Source organism: Anabrus simplex, chromosome 14 (assembly GCF_040414725.1).
Source record: "Anabrus simplex isolate iqAnaSimp1 chromosome 14, ASM4041472v1, whole genome shotgun sequence".
NCBI lineage: Eukaryota > Metazoa > Arthropoda > Insecta > Orthoptera > Tettigoniidae > Anabrus > Anabrus simplex.
The window spans coordinates 98614025-98637528 of NC_090278.1; the positions used below are offsets into that span (position 1 = coordinate 98614025).

Genomic DNA, 23504 nt, shown 5'->3' on the forward strand with positions numbered 1-23504 from the left:
TGCCACCGGACGCTTTTTTAAGCGGAAGAGTCTTCCTAAAGGAAACTTTTGCAGGACACTGGTTGGATAGTCAGAAAATTGATGGAAGACTGACTGGCTGAATACTGTATGCAGTCGACGTCCTGGAGCCTTATCAGAGTTTAAGCCTATGCTTGTTTTACAGGCCATCTTGTGAATGTGAAAACTGAAGAAATTGCCGAGACAAAATCAGACCTTGTAATAACCGTATAATCCCAAATACCACCCGCAATTTTTTCCCCAAAATATGGGTTCTAAATCTAGGGTGTGGGTCGTATTCAAGCCGTTCGTTTTCATAAAAATTTTCTACGGTTACATGGAGTATTGAAATAGATTTGAATGCGGTTACCGTACTCAATATACCACATGTAAATGGATATTTAGGTCTTATTGTGTTTTAGTTGCGTTCTAGAAAACAAGATCGATTTTTTCTCAATACGGTTACAGTGGCATGTGTACGCGAATGTAAGGTAATGAAATACGGTAAATCAAAGAATATGGGTAAATATGAGAGCCGCTGCTGCGGATGCTCGATTTGTTTCACAAGTGTTGCTGGCATGCTGGGTGTGCGAATAGCTGATCTCGCGGGATATCGTACTTTGCGAGAGTCCAGACTGTTGGTTACGAAAGTCTAGCTTGCTCACATTCGAGTTCCGTATCTGTCACGTGAAAGTGCTGTCTCGATAGTAAGCGATGGATTCAAAACGGTGTCTGCAGTCATTTACTGTGCGTGAGAAACTTAAAGTTGTAACCGAAGCTGAAATGTACGGAAATCGTGCCGTTGGCAGAAAGTACGATGTTGATGAATTGTGTATTCGTGATTGGAGGAAGAAGAAGGAAAAACTTCTAAAAAGTAACGGCGATCGCAGAGCGTTCCGCGGGCGGAGTGCAGTGTTTCTGAAAATTGAAGAACGCCTCCACAAATTTGTGATAGAAAATCGTGAGTTAGGATATGGTGTTTCTAGTGAAATGTGTCAATTGGAAGCACTAGAGATCTCAAAAGAACTCAAAACACAGGGTTTTACTGCAAGCCGCGGATGGATCCGAAACTTTTATCGGAGAAAGGGATTGTGTGTTCGGAGACGCAAGTCTATTTCACGTTTCCTTGGGGCGTACGAAGAAAAATTAACGGCCTTTCAGCGTCCCATCATTCATTTGAGGAAGCAAAATTCTTATTTCCTATCGCAAATTGGGAATGCTGACCAGACACCTGTCTATTCTGAAATGCCGTTGGAAAATACAGTGGATACGAAGGGTTCTAAAAGTGTAACCATCAGAACAGGTGGTAACAAAAAGCAACGATGCACGGTAATGTGCGTATTAGCGGATGGAACCAAACTCCCTCCATATGTGGTTCTGAAAAGGGAAACACTCCCGAAAGGAAATTTGCCGGCCGGTGTTATTGTTAGAACACGAGTCCAGCTGGATGGACAGTGCGTTAGTTGAGGAATGGGTGAAATGCGTTTGGCAACGTCGCCCGGGAGCTTTGTTACAGAAACGAAACATGCTTATGTTGGACAGTTACCGAGGACATAAAACTGACGCCGTAAAAAATATTATGAGGAAAGAAAAAACCAATCTTGCGATAATTCCCGGAGGATTCACTTCTATTCTACAGTTGTTGGATGTGTGCATGAACCGGCCTTTCAAAACTGCAATGAAACAAGTTGTAAACCGAATGGATGTCTGATGGTGGTCATGCGTTAACACCAACCGGACGAGTGAAGAGGCCTGAAGTGGGACTAATATGCAGCTGGATCAAGACCGCATGGGCACGCATTCCCAACGATCTAGTGTCCAAAAGCTTTAAGAAATGTGGAATTTCAAATCCAGTGGATGGTAGTGAGGACAACTATTTGTGATCTTATTAACTGTAAGCTGTTTGAATTTATATTTGCGGTATATTTGAAGAAAATTAAATAGGTATGCAAGTTATTTGATTACTCTCTCCCCCCCCGTATTTTGTCGTCTCAAATTTAGGGTGCGGGTCTTATTTGGTGGCAGGTGGTATTCGGGATTATATGGTATACCTGGCGATCTGACTTCTGATCTTCAGCCTATCAATATTTCAATGAACAAGCCCTTCAAAGAGCACCTACATAAAAATTCTATATGGAATGGATATCAACAAATGCCAATGGAAGGAATTCACAAACTGTCAATCGAACAATATTGATGATACAATTATTGGAAGCAATATGATTACCGCCTTTGCAGCTCAGGAAGCAAATACTTCAACTAATAGCCTTAGACTGATTTCTAACCGTAAAGTAAAGTTGTGGAGAGGACACATTTTGGCATTTGTGATGTTCATTAAATCTGAAGAGAATACATCAAAGGCTCCTTTGTTTGGAAACTGTACCCTATACTTCTGTTGACCAGGCTTGCATGGGCTATGATTCCTGAACGAGTGATTACCCACCTACAGACAGACAGATCGGATGAAGACAATCTGGATGGAATACGATGACGAGTGCGACGAGAGTCACGCTACACGAGAAAGGTATGAGTGGCAACATATCTCTACTTCGCGTTCAGATGACGTAAAATTCTTGATATGTGTGGATATTTTTAGAACGGATTTTCATTCTAATTGGCAGGTGGCGAAGAGTGCAGTAGAACATGCGTTGTTAAAGCCAGAAGCACGACGCGGAAGCACGGTTCAAAGAGAAAAGCAATTACATGCAACCTACTGAACATTATTTCATGTTTTAGCACAATACGTTTGTTAATGAACATAATTAAACAAATGTTATTTATTAAAATCTCTTGCCTACAAGTCAGTATAGCGACCTCACTCCTTACCTCCAAACTGGACCCTCGGCGTGGCGTCATCAGCCTTAGTGCTGTGCAGCACTTTCTCGAAGGCAGAGTCCATGGTCTTCTGGCGCCGGCACCGTTTCTCTCTGTGCCGCTCGTTACTGTGGTGCACATCTGTCTGGACCAACAACAACAATGGATCAGACACAATCAGTACTATCTCATTTCATCACCTTTGGATCAATGGTGAATCAAAACTTCAGTTTTCCAATACATCCGACAGATTTTTAGTCCTGTGTCAACACTCAGAGAATTAACCAATGCTTTGTTTTATCTAACAAATTCCAAACAAGAATACATTACATTTATGGACTTGAGCCTTCAATACTACATACCACATGAAGTAATGACATCCCTTTGGTTAACATTTCAGTGTCTCACATTTAATAGTTTATGAGCGCTAAAAATATTTAAATCATGCTTCAGGTTTAAGTAAATATACCATATTTCACTGCATTATCGTGCCAATCGTTGCATGCTTTATTTTCAATTTTCTTTTAAAAAAATTTAAAATTTCATCGCATGTTCAAATTGTGCTCCTCTGCTAGTGGCTTTATGTCGCACCAACATAGATAGGTCTTATGGCAATGATGGGCTAGGAAAGGCCCAGAAGTTGGACGGAAGCGGCCATGGCCTTAATTAAGTACAGCCCCAGCATTTGCCTGGTGTGAAAACGGGAAACCACGGAAAACCATATTCAGGGCTGCCAACAGTGGGATTCGAACCCACTATCTCCCGTATGCAAGCTCACAGCCGCGCGCACCCAATCACACGGCCAACTTGCCCGATAATGGAGTTCCTCAAGCCGCTTCCAAAAACACACAGAACTGCAGTGTAAATTGCATATGAAAGCGAAATTTAAATATGTATAGGGCATATGAAGAGTCACGTTTGCGAGATGTCAGTACATTTTTCGCTGAATACTTTGCCATCGACAATGCGGACACTACGTCAGAGGACCGGGATCCTACCATGTTGATCAGCTGTGGCAAAGCTGCCACTCCAGCTCACGAACGCGCATATACAGTAGTTCATGTTCGTTAGCTTGTCTTTTAATTTCCACCAGTTACGCACCACCTTTTCACTCCTCAGCTTTGTTTCTGTACTGTGAGTTTAGCTTGAAGACCACACAATAGTTTCTGTAATTACCCACCATCACAAATAAATGCTTCACACGTTAATGTATTGCTGCTGCTGCCAGTAACTGTTCAGTTTTATTGAATAAAAATATTTAAAAATTGTACAAACACAATATAATTATTAAATTAATGTTGTAACGGTCCACCTTTCAATACTATAACATGCAATATTCTAAATTACATTAATTAAGGACTAGTTTCGGCCAAGGCTGGTTATATTCAGCCTTAATGTAAAACATCTAATAACTAAACAAATGTACATGCATACAATTGATATAAAACAAATGAAACTAATATATATATATATGTAAACTGACATTCAAAACAGGGATGAAATTATGAGTAAATTTGAAATAACTAGGTTCTAAATTCTTGCATCTTGAGTATGTTCGTTATGAAGATTCACAGAACTGTTAGTTCTAATACTGCTAATCATTACTTTGTACACGGGAACTGGTAAATGTTAGCCGTATGCAAGTCATTGGATTCCGCTGTAAATAACCACCAGCTGATGGAGAACTGCTAGAAGTCAATCAAAGTAATAAAATGAGATGCTCTCGTGGTGCATCTTAAATCATGCTGAAATGTTGTTGGACGCCACATTGTGTCTGGTATTCATTGCAGTGCCCATGAAGTTAACCTGAATAAAATTAAATTAATGAATTGAATAAAAGAGAGTGTGTTATATCCTCTGATTGTACAAACACGTGCAACTGTACATTCCTGATCAGTTGATATTCCACGAGAGTACCACATCACACCCTCTGGACATGGAGAGGCCCACTTTACAAGAGTTGCAAGCAGGGGTGTACCTACTCATAAATTTCCCAATACCGCAATGTTCGATTATGTATTATAACGGACCACAAGGACACATTTTGATGTTACCAGTGACAAGAACTTTTTTTTTTTGCTTTACATCGCACCAACACAGATGGAACAGGAAAGGACTAGGAATGGGAAGGAAGCGCTCGTGGCCTTAATTAAGGTACAGCCCCAGCATTTACCTGGTGTGAAAATGGGAAACCACGGAAAACCATCTTCAGGGCTGCCGACAGTGGGATTCAAACCCACTATCTCCGATTACTGGATACTGGCCGCACTTAAGCGACTGCAGCTATCGAACTCGGTGTGACAAGAACAAATAATAAATATTATCACATTGACAGTGGGCCCCGAACACAGGCTGCTACCGCATGTACACCAGATAGTTCAAGCCTCCACGAAGGAAATAACACAGCTGCACTCAAACTAGTGCAACTCAAAAGGTATTCAAGATATTAACCTCAAACTTGGAACAAGTACTCACCAGGTTGCTATCTCTACTTGTGATACCTTTCAAAGCAATACCATTTATTTAATAGTCTTAAATATCACTCGGTACCTAATATGACCGCTCCGTACATAATTAATCACAATTATCAGTAGCCGTCGGGAACTGACTATGCCGTGCCATGTTGACATCCGCATTGGAGCTCTAGGGTATAGCTGTACATATCAGACATTATTTTGTCAAATACATGAAGGTTAAAGAAAGAAAGATGCAGCGATAACTTATATTACATGACTACATCATTTGGAACTCATAATCTCGCCCAAAATTTCACCAATAATCAAGGAAAAACAAGTGCATAAAAGCGAGAATTCTCGTAGCCCGTCACCTACCGTCAGCTGAGAAACTACGAGAATATTCAGGGCTCATCAGACAATTAATCTGCATATAAATGTTGAAAAATGAAATACTTGTCGTCACATAGGGATTGTACAATTTGTATTGAAAAGGTGGACCTCAATAATAAAATATTTAAGAACTATTGTTATCACAGTTCAATACAGATCAATCATAATGAAATTTATATCTTTTAATGAGATCCTCAGGAACTCATTTCGTCTGATAGCAGTGTATGCCAAGTTGCAAGGCTTTGAAAGTACACAAGTCTAAGGTATTTCCCAGTGACGGTGCCAACAAGCGATAACTTACATCCTCCAATCTTTGTTAATAGTGATAATTGTCAATACGGACCATAATAAAATTAATTTCACATAATTTACAGCCTTACATATCTCACATGAGAACTCATATCACTGGTGAATAAATTGTACATTCTCTTACGTTGTCAAACTTCAAATCGTGCTGCTTTTCTCTGGACTTTTTTCTAGATCTCAAATCAAGTACTCCTGGTGAAGGTCCCATACACTGTAACCACACTCTGCCATGCGTCGAACGTATACCAATATTATTTATTTATATGTTTGATTTGGAGCATTTTAATTATTTTGATGTATATACGCGAGTATTACGTGCACTTTACACTTGTATCAAATACAATTTAGTTATAAATTATTTTTGTGTAATACAAATATTGGTATTAAAAATTCTTTGCATGATACAAATTTTTCAAAAATGTTGGTATAAAAAGTATGACGATTTCGTGGTGAAATACAGTATGCAATTTTAGACGAGAAATCTAAAAGATGTGAAAGCATGTAATACAGTAGTCTTCCAATTTTTAATTTGTTTGAAATATTTTAAATTTGAATCATAGTCCATTATACTTACAGGCAGCGATGTTGCCAATCCAGCGCGGACCCTGCGCTCCTCCCGAGCCAGATCCGACAGCTTGTTCAGCAGGTACCTGTAGTCTCTGCGAATACGTTCCTTGAAGAGCGCCCTCTGACCGAGAGTGTCTGCACGGGCCACACTTGCCACCGTGCGGCTGGAAGACAGCTCGTTGAATGTGCTCTCCTCCTCGGCCATGTGGCATGCGTCCACCTGCATCACGTTAGCAGATCAAGAGTCACTTCAATACAAGACGAAGTGGCAAAATGAAATATGGACACACAATAGCATAAACACAATGCTAGGTCAATACGGAGGCAGCAGGACGAGACCAGGAGAATCTCCACATCCGTCTCTTCTCAGCCTCTAACGAGCTCGTTTCTCCTTCCCAGCTTCATCAGGAGGGGGGGGATCAACAGTCCCTGCAGGGCCTTCCTTGCACATCTTTAGTCTTCATGTGGGAAGTGTGGATAAGATGAAATCTGCATAAACAGAAGAAGAAACAAGAGACAGAAGACTGAACAGATGGCTTGACAGGAAAGTACAAATGAGGAATTATATAGCAAGATGAATAACATCAACTAAAGAATAAAAGATTGGTGTTCAATGGGTAATCCAAACTTCTGATGACTGACTGACTAAGAGAATCTGGAATTTCATAAGACCAAAAGTGACAAAGTTAAGATGGTTTGTAGAATTCGAGGGGTACCAGGTTCCCAGAAAACAAGATCAGTAACAAGGATGAGTTCAGACGGTTGGTCAAGAGCGTGTAAAAGATACTGCCTACGGTCCATGAGCGGTAAGACACTCGATGTCCGCCCTCGTGATGAAGCTGGAAGGTGGCTGTGGAGATCGTCCTTGGTTCGTGTACTTACACTGACTGCTACAATGCTGCTGATTCTCTTACCTGGCCATGGCTAGAAATCTTCTCCACCAAGTCCGTGGGAAGGTAGGTCCTCTCGAACCGGTTGCTGTGGTCGTAGAACTTCACTTCCGTGGACGTGTGCGAGCAAGGGACTGAGGCTGCAGTTGACGGGATGGGAGAGGACGACCTGGAAGAACGAATGGTAGGAACATAGGAGACTTTAGGATCAGCAGCAGCAGGAATATGAACAAGGGCCGGGACATCCTGGCCAGGTGTATCACCCGCCACGGCCGCATTAGAGGAATAACACACCACAGGATTGAACGTGACTACAGGATCTGACCTCGGTTTGGGCTCTTCGTCCTGAGATAGGACCTTTCTTGACCTCGCGATCAGCTCCCTAAAAGCACGCAGGGAAGGAATCAGCTTGTCCACAAGATCAGAGTCGTCTGCTGATTCCTCTTCAGGCTTGCTGAAACACAAGAAATAGTAACTTGAAATTCATCCTAAATAAAAATTGGAAGCATTCATGGCAATACTGGATCAGAGAAGAAAACAGGAAGAGCACACAGAGTAAGCCCACAAGGTGTGCACTCTGTGTGTGAAGACGGTTTAATCTCTTTCCCAGCTGACACATAATTATTAACTATCATACTGAATTCTAGCATGAATGTACTATTAACAGCATATCTTTATGTACATTGCTAAAATGTCAACGTTAACATGTGTTCATTGTCTAAGGTACTAACCTATTTTACACTCACATCCCCTTATTTTACTTTTGATGTTCAAAGAAAAGGGAAGGGAGGGTAGCAGCATAGTTTGGCATGAGCTTGAGATATATGAAACTAAGTTCTGGGAAGCAAGATGGCGTGAATGTATAACGAGAGCTTCTAAAGGACACAGAGCCAACTGTCTGTTAGTTAATCTGTGTTCTCAGTATCCAATCCAATATAATATTTGTCTATGGTACATAGAAATAAAACTAATTTGTATTGTACAACGTGCCTTCGACATTCCAAACTTGGAATTGCCTGGTGTGTGTTCCAAGCTAACTGTACTTGAGCTACACCACCTTCCTTACCAATCCTGGGATTCAAATGCCTGTTACACCTTGATGAGAAGCCAGTGATAATCTCAATTACACCTAACACAGAGCAAAGACTCGATCTAATTAGAACTAGATATTATGGGATACAGTTGTTAGATCTGCATAATACGTAGCATGTTTACAGGGACCTGAATTTGTTTGAACCTTAAATAGGGCTTTACATCAAATCAAGATTTCGGTAGAAAACACATTCTTTCCATAAATCTTTGTCTGTATTAATTTAAATTGCACCACCACACAACAATAAAATACATCTGTGCTACAAGAAATCTGAAAAAAGAAATAACTCCCTCAATGTCCCTCCATCTGACAATTCGCTACATCCACACCTAGAAATAACAGATGCTAGGAAAGTGAGAAGAGTACTGAGAGAAAGGGCATTCAGTGAGTGGAGTAACTTGCAGCAGAAAGGAAGAGGTGTATGTTTGTACAATGAATATACTCCTGCCAACTCCTGGATTCGAGACCATCAAGGCTTATCATGTAGTGAATGGCGTGAAGCAATTAAGATGACAGCAAACATTTCAGCAGTTAGATCGGTACCAGGAAGATCTCAGAACGATTCCCTTTGTAGGCGCTGTCTCAAGGAGATTGAAACACTTGCGCATGTTCTGGGATCTTGTCCTCATGGTGAACTTTTAAGGAATACGCGTCATCATAACATCCACTTGTTAATTGCGGCAACGCTAAAAGACCATGGTTTCCAGGTATTTGAAGAGGTTCATGGCTTAGCGGACAACGGAAGCCACAGAAGGATTGACATCATTGCTTTCAAGAATAAGAAGAGAGATTACATCATCGACCCCACAACTCGCTTTGAAAGCCATAAGTCGCAGCCCTCAGATATTAACCCAGAGAAAAGGAATATTTACTTACCAACAATTCCATACCACAGGGAGGAATACCAGATAGAGGAAACTGACATAGTAGGTCTGATGATTGGAGCAAGGGGAACGATTCCCGCTTTTGCCGCTAATTTCTGGAAACAGATGTCTCTGCCAGTTACAGCGTTACGGGAGATTGCCATCATAGCCTTAAGGGGCTCACTGATGATTCTAAGAAATCACTGTTACAATTAGGTTACCTTCAACATTTCTCATGTACAGTATATCTATTTATCTCCTAAAAATAAATGTAAAGCATACTTTGTTGCAAGGCAGCCTCTGCATGAGAGGAAGTATTTCATAAAATAAAATCAAAATAAACAATTACAACGTTGAGACCATTTGTGGTGAAAATCAGCCTCTGCTATCTATGTTTTGCACCATAACTAGTTTTGGCTAAGGTTGTTCTCTGAAAATAAATTTACATGGGAACAGCCTTTCTGCAATTTAACCAGAAGTGAGAGTATACAATATAACCTCTGAAATCAGCCACACGCATTGCCGTATCTTCAGGAGTATCATATTCTTATTTATTTTCTGTACACAGCATTCAAAATTACACAATCATTTACTTAAGCCTTTATTTCTAATGAGTTAACAACTGCTGTAAGACATTTACTCTAGTCAGAGCCATGAGTCGACAGGTATTATTCATCAACACTGTGCATGTAGTGAGAAACGGATATGGAAGATTATCTATCTATTTGACATGAACGCTAGTGTATAAATAATGATAAAGGCAAAACTAACGTACCCAACTTTGCTCGTAATAATAGACAAGTCAGAGAAAGGGTTCTCGTTGTAACTGATGAACTTTACAGAGATTTCCAAGTGACCAAAGCTATTGTAATAAAAGGGTTCTCGCTACGTGCTGTGCTCCCTATAGCAGACTTCTACTGTACTACAACGGCTGCAGTAAGCTGTATAACTCACACTGACATCTCAGATTAGCACTAAGCATCGACTCTATAAATTCCTCTTCTGCCTTAAATCATCCTTAGCAAGCTGATGACACCTTTCTCGTAGGACCTTAATGTCCCATAACCATGATGAATAGAAATTTGAATATTACCTTTCACTAAATGTGGGTTCAACATTAAATCAAATAAAAAAATTACAATGCTCTTATGGAATAAATGTGAGTTTGCACAAGTCGGGGTATAACTTCCTAAATGTTATCTTCCACACACCATACATCAGTTTAACAGGAGACGTGAGCTAGATGCAGCATACAACATGTCTCAGCTGTTGTTTGTTTCTGGGTATGTGTGCATAGTTTCACATATTTGCTCAGCACGAACCTCATTGACAAACAGCTCGTCAATTACGATTTTGACTCGAGTCCTTTTGGTTTTGCAAGGTCCCTATCAAATAATTCAATTGTACCATCTCAAGTCTACTCATTGTGTACACAGCAGTGTTACTCAGCAAGGCAGACTTTTACCAACTAAGCACACAAGGTGGTTTATACACTAGTGTAACAGCTCAGCTCCAATTTTAATATTTTAATACTACATGTGTTACTTATTAGGACTGTTAATTTTTGATTAACACCAATGGCAATGTCATACATGACAGAATTAGACTAGTGGACTTTAAATTCACTAATTATTATATTATGGACCGAGATTTTTTTTTGCCTCTTTAGTAAAATAAAATAAAATATTGAATCAAGGTGTAGTAAAGCTAATGCAGTGAGCTCGCAGTTGCGATCAACAGTATTCTGTAAGAAGGAAGTCAGCTCCCAGACGAAACTATCTTTACATCGGTCTGTTTTCAGACCAACTTTGCTTTACGGGAGCGAAAGCTGGGTGGACTCAGGATATCTTATTCATAAGTTAGAAGTAACAGACATGAAAGTAGCGAGAATCATTGCTGGTACAAACAGGTGGGAACAATGGCAGGAGGGCAATCGGAATGAGGAGACAAAGGCTAATTTAGAAATGAACTCGATGGATGAAGCTGTACGCATAAACCGGCTTCGGTGGTGGGGTCATGTGAGGCGAATGGAGGAGGATAGGTTACCTAGGAGAATAATAGATTCTGTTATGGAGGGTAAGAGAAGTAGAGGGAGACCAAGACGACGATGGTTAGACTCGGTTTCTAACGATTTAGAGATAAGAGGTATAGAACTAAATGAGGCCACAACACTAGTTGCAAATCGAGGATTGTGGCGACGTTTAGTAAATTCTCAGAGGCTTGCAGACTGAACGCTGAAAGGCATAACAGTCTATAATGATAATGTATGTATGTATGTATGTATGTATGTATGTATGTAGTAAAATAATTTGTAATATGTACATAATATTTCTGAAGGGTTGGTTTGAATGCACGAGGGTGCCCAGAAAATAATGCACCACAATTTTTTTTCTCAGCCCCCAACAATGGTATGAATGCGAAACTTAAGTTATGAATTCTTTGAAATTTTCTAATGTGCATGCAAAGTTACCGCTTCTTCCGACAGGTAGCATACTTGCAGCAATGGTTCAACATGGTGTCTATAAGTGATGTATGTTACAAGCAACGTATCATCATTGAATTTCTCATTGTGGAGCAAGAAACGGTTCGAAATATTCGGAAACCTTTATGTGCAGTTTATGGAGTATCAGTAGTCGACACAAGTACAGTTAGTCACTGGGCACGGCGGTTGAGACCATCCCGAAGCATTTCGGCAGAGCTCCAAGATTTCCAGCGTCAGCGAACCACGGCTGTCACACCTGACAAGATGCAGCGTGCTGGTGTGCTCATTCACGAGGACCGACGCACAATGACACGGCAGCTGTCAGTCAGCAAAGGAAATGTAGGTGTAATCATCAGTGCTCTTGATTATACAAAAAAAGTGTTCACGATGGGTTCTGCGCCGTCTTACGCAGGAACACCAAACTCTCAGGAAGAAAGAAAGAAAGAAAGAAAGAAATATTACTTGTGAGTTGGTGCAACGTTTTGAAGCTGAGGGGGAAGCCTTCTTGTTCCGGATTGAGAAAGAATTGTTTCTAAATTTGTTGTTGGTTGTGCACACTGTAGTGGGTTATGTGTTAAAGATAGATGTATGCTGTCGCGGACTTCTTATGCTGGGTTGACAATTTTGAGTCCGAAACTGAACTGCAATTGATGGAATGGCACCATCCTGACTCTCCACAGAAGAAAAAACTTCAAAGTAGCTGCTCCCGCTAGTAAGGTCACGATGACGAAGAGGTGATTCGCACAGTGAAGAAATGGCTTCATGAACAGAACAAGGAGTGGTACCGACAGGGCATAAACGCCCTTGTGTCTCGCTGTAGGAAGGCCTTATAACGGGAAAGAGATTACGTGGAAAATAGGGAGTGTAGAAAAGGCATAATTCTTTCTTCTGTATAAGTTTCATTGTGTTCAATAAATAATTCTTGAAGGAAAAACTGGTGTGCATTAGTCTCTGGACTACCCTCGTATCTGCACTACCTTGTCAATTTTAGTCCATGGTTGAAGACAACCCATAATGGGGTCCGAACCGGTCCCACTGTATAAATAATTTGACATCATATTACATGGCGTTGAACTGGTGGATCATCGTTTTAATTTCTTATTAACATCTATAAGATGTGAAGTTCTGCGAAATATAACTGCACACAAATGGTGGAGGTTACAAAAGGGACAGGAAATGTCCAAAGATGAGGCACACATCTATGACTCCTGAGGAAATGGAGGGAGACAAGCAGGTTCTTCGAAGGTGATGATTATGATGATTGTTGTTTAAAGGGGTCTAACATCGAGATCATCGGTCCCTGATGGTACGAGATGAAACAAAATGAAATAGTAGATTAAAATTTAGAATTTATCCAATGAAAAGAATTTGTAAAATGATGATGGAAACAATTATGAATTTAAAATAATCAGTGAATCTAATACGCAATGCCTCATTTTCCTATAAAATAATTTTAAAACAGATTAAAATGTAATAAAATTGAATAAGGCATTGCCTTTAAAGTGATATAATTTATTTTATTCAGCTTGAAAGCTCAAACCATATTAAAATATCCAAAAAGATAGCTAAAACCTAGTAAAAAATAAATTTAAAAAACTTCACTTTTATTAACGATAAAACGCGTGACAAGGTCTGCCGACTGCTCGTCACTCGGATCAGCCAGGCCCACGCACTCCATTACGACGTGTACCACGGTAAGATGACCGCCACAAGTACACTCGGGGGGGGGCTTCTCCCTTCAGTAGATAGGAATACGTTGTTATACCGTGGCCGGTAATACCACTGCTGCTGTCCGAGAATCCCAAAGAGAAGTCTTCCATAAATTCGCACTCACGAAGTTGAGAAGCAGAACCAAGCTTGCTAGGCCTAATGTCCAGTTGTCCTTCTCATTGTGTTTTTTCTTATGTGCTCCTTCCTAAAGGTATAACGTGGGCGTGCGAGACCTCGTATCTCTCACAGATCAAGACAGAACTGTCCCGGCAGGATGTGCAGAAAATGTTCAAAATCCTGGATTACTGTCAAATGGTTTATCTGAACTTTACTAGAGAGCATCTGCTCATTGCTCACTCTTTTCGCTCTTTCGTGCACAGTCCTCATAAAGTCTAACAATTGTACTAAAATGACAAAGGGGTAAATAAAATTCTATGAAATATATGCAAAAAAGTAATCCTCGCTTAAAAAAGGCTTATCACGCAAGCAGTAGTGTAAAATTCAATAACAAATTCAGAAATTTAGTATACTTTTTGTAGAAAAATTATGTAGGTATTAATTACAATTACATTTTTCATTCTTTAAATTAACTACGAAGTGCCCAGTACCGCAATGAGGAAAACACAAGTGACTACCTGTCCTTGTAGTTTCTGGATCTGCAGACGTGCGACCTGACCTTCACTCTGTTCGGCCGGATAGACACTTCGCTGTCGCTAAGAGATAGCTCCTCCACGCGAGCAGGGGTGCTGCTAGATTCCTCCTCGCTGGGTTCGGTCAGAAACGCGATGCGCCGACTTCTGCGCTGCCGATCTTCCAGCTCCTCGGCACATGCTGCCCTACATCGCTCCAGGGTTTCCTCCAGAATGTCCGGATTATCATTTATGACCCCTCGCAGCTCCTCTGCCTTCTCCTTGATCCACGCCCTCTTCAGCATGCGGGACTCTTCCTCCGCAGACTTGCTTGTCCCTGTACAAACAAAATTGCAAATATTTACAAGCGCATTCTAAGTGTATTATTTTAACCATTATGGCTTGATTTTGGTCCGTATTGATTTAAATCCAATAAACACTGAAAATCGCTGGTAAAGATCTATGTCCACCTTGACAATACAATTTTCATTTTCTTTTTACGATTTGCTTAAAACACAGATGGGTCTTGTGGTGACGACGGGATAGGAAAGGGCTAAGAGTGGGAAGGAAGCGGCCATGACTTAAATTAAGATACAGCCACAGGATTTACTTCGTGTAAAAATGGTACACCATCGCCAGGGCTGACGACAAGGGGTTCAAAGCCCAAACCCTGCACCCACTCGCTTGGTCCACTGCTTCTCTCCGAGACACCCAAAGGGAAGTCCTCCATAAAGTCTGTTTGAGGTAATTTAAGTAGTTAAAATCTAATACAGTAAAATATGGTGATGACACTAAAATCCTACGAATAAAAATTAGCTCCATCCAAGTCTTTGTTTCACAGGCAGAAATAAACTTGATATAATATTGCCGTTGTGTCCTATGTAGTCAATATGGAAATAGAAATGCTGACTGGATAGTATTCTTCATAAATGCAGCAAATGTAACAGAGATCCACGTAATTTTCGTAAAAATGAGCCAGAGGAATTAACTAATGAAAATTAAGATCCCCGAACCACCTGGATATCGACCCCTCTGACCAAATCATACCCTGTCGTGTCCTACACTAACGCGCCCTCTACTCTACCCACAAAGCCTGTCATTACGTGTGTTCCCATCAAAGAGAATTTCCCCTAATGTCAACACAATCTTACTCTGACAATCTCCAGCCCCACTTACCTGTCGTCGACAAGACAGCTGCATCGTCAATTATCCGTGGTGCCTCAGCAATTGTCTGTGGTGCCTCAGCAGTCTCCGACTTCTGAGAAGACGACTCTGACTCCCCAGAAGCTATGCCATGTAGTCGGGGAATGAAGGCAGGCACCCTCTCTCTATGCGGCAGCTGCTCACTGGACCGAGAACGGGTGTGCATCGCGGGTGGTTTGCGATGCCTCGTCGCCTCACGGCTGCAGGAGAGGAGAAGTTATTGAAGAAATCAGAAATGAGATAATGTAGTGTCCATTCGAAAATCAGGCCACAGAACTGTGAACTCGCACATAGTGGACATTAGACAGATTCATCCAAGGCCCTTATAAAGAGCTGCCTGGACTAAAAGTTCACATGCATTGCCTTCATAACCGTACCACTTTTCCAGGAAATGCTTTAAATGACAAAAACTGCTACTTGTATTTTTTTTTAAAGTGCATGCATGCAGGATTTAGAATTTAATTTCCTTGAATAGTTCTAGCAGTTCCCCACATAATTGCAATTTGTCAAGATTTGACTGCGGGTTTGCAAAAGGTAGGTAAGAGCTTTAGTTAGGCGCAGCTCGGATGTCACGATACAATAAACAAACAAGGCAGCCAATGTTAACGCATTAACACACACAGGAAAACAGTACATTCAATATCCAAGAGTGGACAAGTTGAATTAGACCTGTTAGGGAAGGTACAGGTTTGGGGGGGGAGGGTGTAACCCTCTGCGATGGTGACTATACTCCAGACAGCTTTACTTCTAAAAGGAAGTTTCGCACACAAAAAAAATTAGCATAGCCTTACCTGTGTTGCCAGCGCACTGCTGTTGCCGAGAACAGTTTATGCAATACGACCGTGGTAAACAGCCCTCGTAAAATGTAATACAGTACTCAGAAAAGCTAATGAATAAGGATTGAAAACAAATTCACAAAAACTATACTTACTAACAACATCCGGCACTAAGAAGAGAATGAGGAAATAGCACATCACTCACCTCTTTTTTTTTTTTTTGCTAGGGGCTTTACATCGCACCGACACAGATAGGTCTTATGGCGACGATGGGATAGGAACGGCCTAGGAGTTGGAAGGAAGCGGCCGTGGCCTTAATTAAGGTACAGCCCCAGCATTTACCTGGTGTGAAAATGGGAAACCACGGAAAACCATCTTCAGGGCTGCCGATAGTGGGATTCGAACCTACTATCTCCCGGATGCAAGCTCACAGCCGCGCGCCTCTACGCGCACGGCCAACTCGCCCGGTCACTCACCTCTAAATGGCTGGCACAGGAAGGCTGTAAATAATAATAATAATAATAATAATAATAATAATAATAATAATAATAATAATAATAATAATAATAATAATATGGCCTCAGCTACCGTGTGCAGATATTTCAATTTGATGCCATCTGGCAGTCTGCTCGTCAATTTCGACGTTCCGTTTTACTCTAGGTCCATCAGATAGCACACCGAGTAAACCAAAACTCTCTTGGGCGTCTATGGCTGAGATTTAATGAATTTTGTCGGGTAAACACCAAATGTGTCACCGGAGATCTTTTACATGCCAACATCGAATGTATAATATAACTATTTATAATAGTTTATTTAAATCCGCCTTGATCAATACACTCATTAAATGAAAGAAACAATATTTATTAAACCATACATGTTTCAGAAAATCTCAACCATTCCCTTCATCAGTGGTTAGATCAAAGAATAACACAATATGACACAATCTTTTGTTTTACAATTTGAAGGAGTATTGTGTCCCAATACATCATATCAAAGAGTAAAGAGAACATATGAAATATTATAAAAATGATCAATACATACAATTTTGGTTGAACTGAATGAGAATACTATGTAAATTTAGGGTCTTCAAGTTTTTCTTCTTTTCTTCTTCTTTTTGTTCCTTAAATGATTATATGTTAGCCTAAACAGTGGGTTATCTTCTGTACTTTTCTCATTTAAACTTGATTCAGAATTACATTTTTGTGTAAGGTAAATTTCTAAATTTTCCAAAACATTCATCAGTATTCTCATTCAGTTCAACCAAAATTGTATGTATTGATCATTTTTATAATATTTCATAAGTTCTCTTTACTCTGATATGATGTATTGGGACACAATACTCCTTCAAATTGTAAAACAAAAGATTGTGTCATATTGTGTTATTCTTTGATCTAACCACTGATGAAGGGAATGGTTGAGATTTCCCGAAACATGCATGGTTTAATAAATATTGTTTCTTTCATTTAATGAGTGTATTGATCAAGGCAGATTTAAATAAACTATTATAAATAATTATATTATACATTCAGACCAGTCAATACGGACCAAACACATATTAACCTATCATGGTTAAGTTTATTAACAATGCCAACATCGTACGACGTGGAGTGTCGAATGGACTTTTTTCCGCCCTTCAAAAATCTGACTACCTCTGCCGGATTTGAACCCGCTATCTTGGGATCCGGAGGCCGACACTACACTGAGACATGCTAAACACGACGAACTAAGTACACTAACCAATACACGGATGTAAATAAAACTACAGCTATTTTTTATACACTGAACTAGTAAACCTGTATTGTACTAACTTATGCTATGCTAAACTGTTAACTCCGCTATATTGTACTAGAGAGATAAAGATTGCCGGGCTGAGTGGCTCAGACAGTTGAGGCGCTGGCCTTCTGACCCCAAGCTGACAGGTTCAATTCTGGCTCAGTCCGGTGGTATTGGAAGGTGCTCAAATACATCAGCTTTGTGTCTGTAGATTTAATGGCACGTAAAAGAACTCCTGTGGGACAAAATTCCAGCACCTCAGCGTCTCCGAAAACCGTAAAAGTAGTTAGCGGGACATAAATCAAATATTATTATTATTAGATAGACTACTATGAAAAAAAGCAAATTACTGAAGAAAAATGCAAAAGATTGCAAACCGTACCAAATACCATACACGCCGAGTGAGACACGTTAACCATGTGATGAACGTAAATATTAGACTTGGCAACTAGGTTTTGAGATCGCACTGTGCCGATGTAAGTTGATATGAATGGCAGCTTGGGATTGGTTGGATTTCTATGTTTCAGTGCATAACCACCAGACAGAGCCAAAACGTCAATTTAGTAGTAAAGCAGTGCGGAGTATAGACTAATGGATAGCTTGACAAGCAAATGGGGTCAAGGGGACCCCCTCAACAAGACCTGAAAGTGGCAGCCCTGTGGAGTGCTACTAGAGACAACAGGAAATCTGCCTTCATTACAGCTGGCCAACAGCAACACAGAAAATGGCCATGCTTGACACATTTACACTACCTTGATTTAATTCTTCTTTACAGTGAAAATACTTACTCTTCACTTTACAAACCCGCAATCATATCTCTGCCTTGTAATTTTACATGTTAAAGGAGCATTTTGAGCATTCGGGTCAGAGGAACAGCTGAAGGTGAAAATCATTACTATTATCCTTCATTGGTGCAGGTTCAACAACTGATTGTCCGACTCGCTGGCTGAACGGTCAGCGTACTGGCCTTCGGTTCAGAGGGTCCCGGGTTCGATTCCCGGCCGGGTCGGGGATTTTAACCTTAATTGGTTAATTCCAATGGCACGGGGGCTGGGTGTATGTGTTGTCTTCAATCATCATTTCATCCTCATCACGACGCGCAGGTCGCCTACGGGTGTCAAATAGAAAGACCTGCACCTGGCGAGCCGAACCCGTCCTGGGATATCCCGGCACTAAAAGCCATACGACATTTCAACAACTGATACACTTGTTCACTGTGAGAGAGTCTACAACCTGCTGGTATAAAGTAGCACGTAACTTACCCTCCGTGTAAGAGGTTATTTTCTCCAGACCACTACCACCAGTGTAAAGTTTTTACCTGATGGCTACGTTATCGGCCACCTCAAGAGTCACATAAGACTGTGACATGCAACTTACATTAGTTCTGTACGTTGATAAAAACATCATACGTATTGCAGGTTTTAATCATGATTTATTACTGATATATTTGAGAAATGTTTGTTATTACCTTGTACCTAGATATCTCAGATTATCCTTACAAGCTGCCTTTGGTGCAGTACTGCACACTATCAATTATTTTAAACTATGTATACTCCATAGTAATTTTACGGTCTCCTTTTCAACTCTTAAGCGAACTTCCCCAGTCTCCCTCCCGTCTGCTAAACACCCCCGACGTGTTGGCTAATGGTTCTTTGTCACTAGCCAAGATGTGCGCAAACCATTAAAGAAAAGCTGTGAACAAAATCTACCCCTTTATTCCAAAAGCAGTGCTGGTACCATCTGATGGTCCTCCCCTCAACTAACAACAAAGGAGCATCCATCTCTATTCTCCAGTCCCTACCGTTTTTCAAACACCATTTTAGTGGGTTCACCGCACTGCCACCCGGCTAACATAACCTAGATACATGCTAGTTACATAACATTAATACATATGTCATGAAAGAATGAAAAGTTCCACCTAATCAATACACATTTATTATAACATATATAACAGGACCGGTTTCGACCTCTTACAAGGTCATCTTCAGCCTCAATAGAATCTTACATTATTTGCATCTTTTATATTCTGCCTCACCAATAAAGTGATAGACCCTAAAATTTAATATCATTGTAGTTGTGCTTATGCTTTGCTTAAGAATGTTTAAATTCTATAGCTTATCTATAAACAGTTGAATGTATAAACAATTTAAAATGCTCAAAATACATGATAAAATATGACACAATATACATATATCTTGTTATGAAATTAGCAAACAAGTATAACTGAATGAGTTCGTCATATCTTATGCGTACAAAGAGTATGCTTGAGCTCAGCTTTGTGACAGTTGCGATAGGTGTTGTGCCTTGTCAGTTAAAAAAGAGTTGTATTAACACATAGATGTTTAGGTCTTGTATGAGATATGCTTAGTTAATATTACGTTTGTATTGACGCTAATTATATCAGATGATATGAAATATGTGTTAAACTATTTGTTAAAATTATATAAACCATTAAAACATTAACAAACATAGTAAAATGCAAATGTCTGATGACAGTCTAAAGTAACACATCGGTATGTTCTTGCGTTGTTTTTACAGAACATTTCTTATGAGGGTTATCAGCTTGAGTTTGAGACATTATGCCAATGGTTCAGCCACTTCTTAATATTCTAATTGCGTTGATCATGCAAAATTTGAGAGTAAATGTGTTGAGTTGACATTGCTGATACTCTGATGATTATTAAATGCAGTTCACTTTGAGTGTTAAGGTGGCTCTTTCCCTTCCTATGAATGTTGGTAAGTATCGGTAAGTCGAAATGAATAAAAATTAGAGATTCTTATTTAAATTTATGTTCATGTCCCTATTTGTGTATATGTTCTGTGATATTTACTGCTGTCGAGTGGTTGCGAAGTGTGCAGCTTGGCTGTCTGGCGCGTATTCTACCTCGTACTTCTAGTGTTTGTGTCGGCCGTTGTTAAGGGGAATGGAGGGATGAGTGGGGGAAGCTTCCGCATGCGTATGGGCGGAGTCGGGCGTGTCCGCTGTATGCGCTATGGTTTGCGTATGACGTTGTTTGTTTACTATTCTGAGGTAGTGACTTTTTACAATTGGAATAATTTTGTTAAACAAAATGTTGTTTTTTTTCTGTTATTTCGTTAATATTATAATTGGGGTTTGTGTATTGATCCAATGTTACGTATAATTCTTCATTTATGTTAAGCAATGGGCCTTTGGGGTTCGTATTCAATATTTTCAAGTCGTTATCTATATCAGTAAAGTTATGCTTGTAATCGTTCATGTGTTGACCTATTGCCGAAAAATGATTATGTTTGATAGCACTGATGTGTTCACTGTATCCAATTGCGAAATTTCTACCGGTACGTCCTACATAACTTGTTAAACAATTGTTACAGCTCATACGGTACACTCCCGATCGAAGGTATTTGTTGTTATTATTAATTGTCTTGGTATTATGTATTATGCTCCTGCTATTATGCGTGGTTCTGAAAGCTATTTTGAGATTATGTTTCTTAAAGATGTTAGTTAGAGAGTATACGCATGTGTTATTGAAGGTAAAAGTTGCATAGTCCTTCTTAGGTTTATCCAATTTCAAGAGTTTAGTTTTGGGTCGGGATTTGATCTTTTGAATAATGGAATTAATCATTTCCTTCTTATAACCATTTTTTCTGGCTATTTCATAAATTAACTGTATCTCTTCATTAAAATCGGTTTTCGACAACGGTATATTAAATGCCCTGTAAATCATGCTGTGATACGCTTCTTTTTTATGGAGTCTGCTTTTATAGTGTTTATTGTATGAGTGGGCTTACGGTAAATTTTGAAGGTCAAGTGTTTTTCATGTCTAGTAATAAATCAAGAAAATTTATTTTGCATTTGTTCTCGGATTCTTTTGTGAACTTTATATGTGTATCTATGGCATTTATACTGTCTAAGATAGCATTTTCATTAGTTAACCTATTGTCGATGACAAAAACGTCGTCTACAAATCTGCACCATGGCACCACTTGAATTTGCTATTAATAATAACTTTTTTAGGTTTCACGACACAATTTATCAACAAATAGGATTACCGAAGGCGTCCACCGCCTCCGGTATACTAGCTGAAATATATGTAGACCACTTAGAATACACCTCAATTAGCAAAATGGATGGAATATTTTTTTTGGGAGAACACTGAGTTATAAGTCGTTACATATGCCAGGGGCAGCATTCTTGTAGCATAGTGTAGCTTTTTGTGAGGCTAATCTACAACAGAATCAACGCTACTATTTTTCAGCATATTCCAGTTGATCAAGCCGGATACAGGCCAAATCGAAGCTGCTGCGATCAAGTGCTTTCAATGACATCCCACATTGAAGCAGGTTTCCAGAAACAACTCAAGACCTCAGCTGCATTCACTGATCTTACAGCAGCATTTGACACAGTCTGGAGGGAAGGATTAATTCACAAGCTTCCCCGAATTGTACCCTGTAGGACCATCGTGCAGGTTATAAATAATATGGTCAATGACAGAAGATTTCGAGTGTGTATGGGAAACAGTATGAGTAGAAAAAGGAAGCTAAAAAATGGATTACCTCAAGGATCGGTACTGTCTCCCCTACTGTTCAATTTGTGTATCTCCGATCTCCCAGAAACATCATCATGAAAATTCTGTTATGCTGATGATATAAACTAGCCACTCAACATCGAGACCTCAGTGTGACAGAAGAAGTGCTACAAAGAGACCTGGTTTCCCTTCAAATGTACTTCAAGAAATGGCGACTGAATCCTAACCCAAACAAAACAGAAGTGTCGTGTTTTCACCCGAATAACCGTCAAGCTGGCAATAAACTTCACATACGTTTTTGTCACCATGAACTTCAGCACAGCTGGTATCCAAAATATTTGAGCATTACACTTGATCGCACACTATCTTACAAACAATATCATACGTATCTGTCCAAAAAGCTCAAAACACGTAATAACATCCTTCAGAAATTGTGTGGCTAAAGTTGGGGTTCATCAGCAAAGACTTTAAGATCTTCTGCTTTGGACTGGTTTTCTCGTGTGCTGAGTACTGTGCACCAGTTTGGCTGAATAGCCCATATACAAGACTCATTGATACTCAACTGAATGCTAGCATGCGGTTAATATCTGGTACTATCAAGTCCACACCCCTTTATTGGATCCCAATTCTGTCAGGTATAATGCCGCCTGATTTAAGAAGATCAAATGCTCTCATTCGAGAGTTCAAGAAGAGAGAAATGAACACTAAACTGCCTGTTCTGGATGATATTTCTGTTCTCAAGATAACGAGGCTCAAGTCACGTCATCCATCTTTGCGTGATGCTGTCACATTGGCTGATGGGAATTTTCACCCTTTAGAAGAATGGAGAATTCGCTGGAAAGTTTCCATAGACAGTTCCTTACACAACAACTTCCTGGTGGACATCATCTACCGCGTAAGATCTGGACCACTCTGAATCGGGTGAGAACAAATAATGGACGATGCAGGGATGCCCTTTATAAGTGGAAATGTATTTCATCACCAGAGTGTGACTGGTGCATCTCGGTGTACGATCCCCCATATTGTAAGTGAATGTACACAACGTTC

At 40.0% G+C, this 23504-nt stretch overlaps 1 protein-coding gene across 1 annotated transcript in view; it reads right to left on the minus strand.

Moving 5' to 3' along the window:
- The window catches only part of LOC136885280 (microtubule-associated protein futsch), a 57010-nt gene that overhangs the window by 30480 nt on the left and 3026 nt on the right, over window positions 1–23504 (minus strand). Inside the window, exons 4-8 of the mRNA XM_067157784.2 lie at window positions 15374–15600; window positions 14204–14534; window positions 7445–7874; window positions 6538–6750; window positions 2824–2956 (exon numbers count right to left, since the gene is read on the minus strand). Of these exons, the coding sequence (XP_067013885.2) occupies window positions 2824–2956; window positions 6538–6750; window positions 7445–7874; window positions 14204–14534; window positions 15374–15600 (1334 nt within the window). The remainder of the gene's footprint in view (window positions 1–2823; window positions 2957–6537; window positions 6751–7444; window positions 7875–14203; window positions 14535–15373; window positions 15601–23504) is intronic.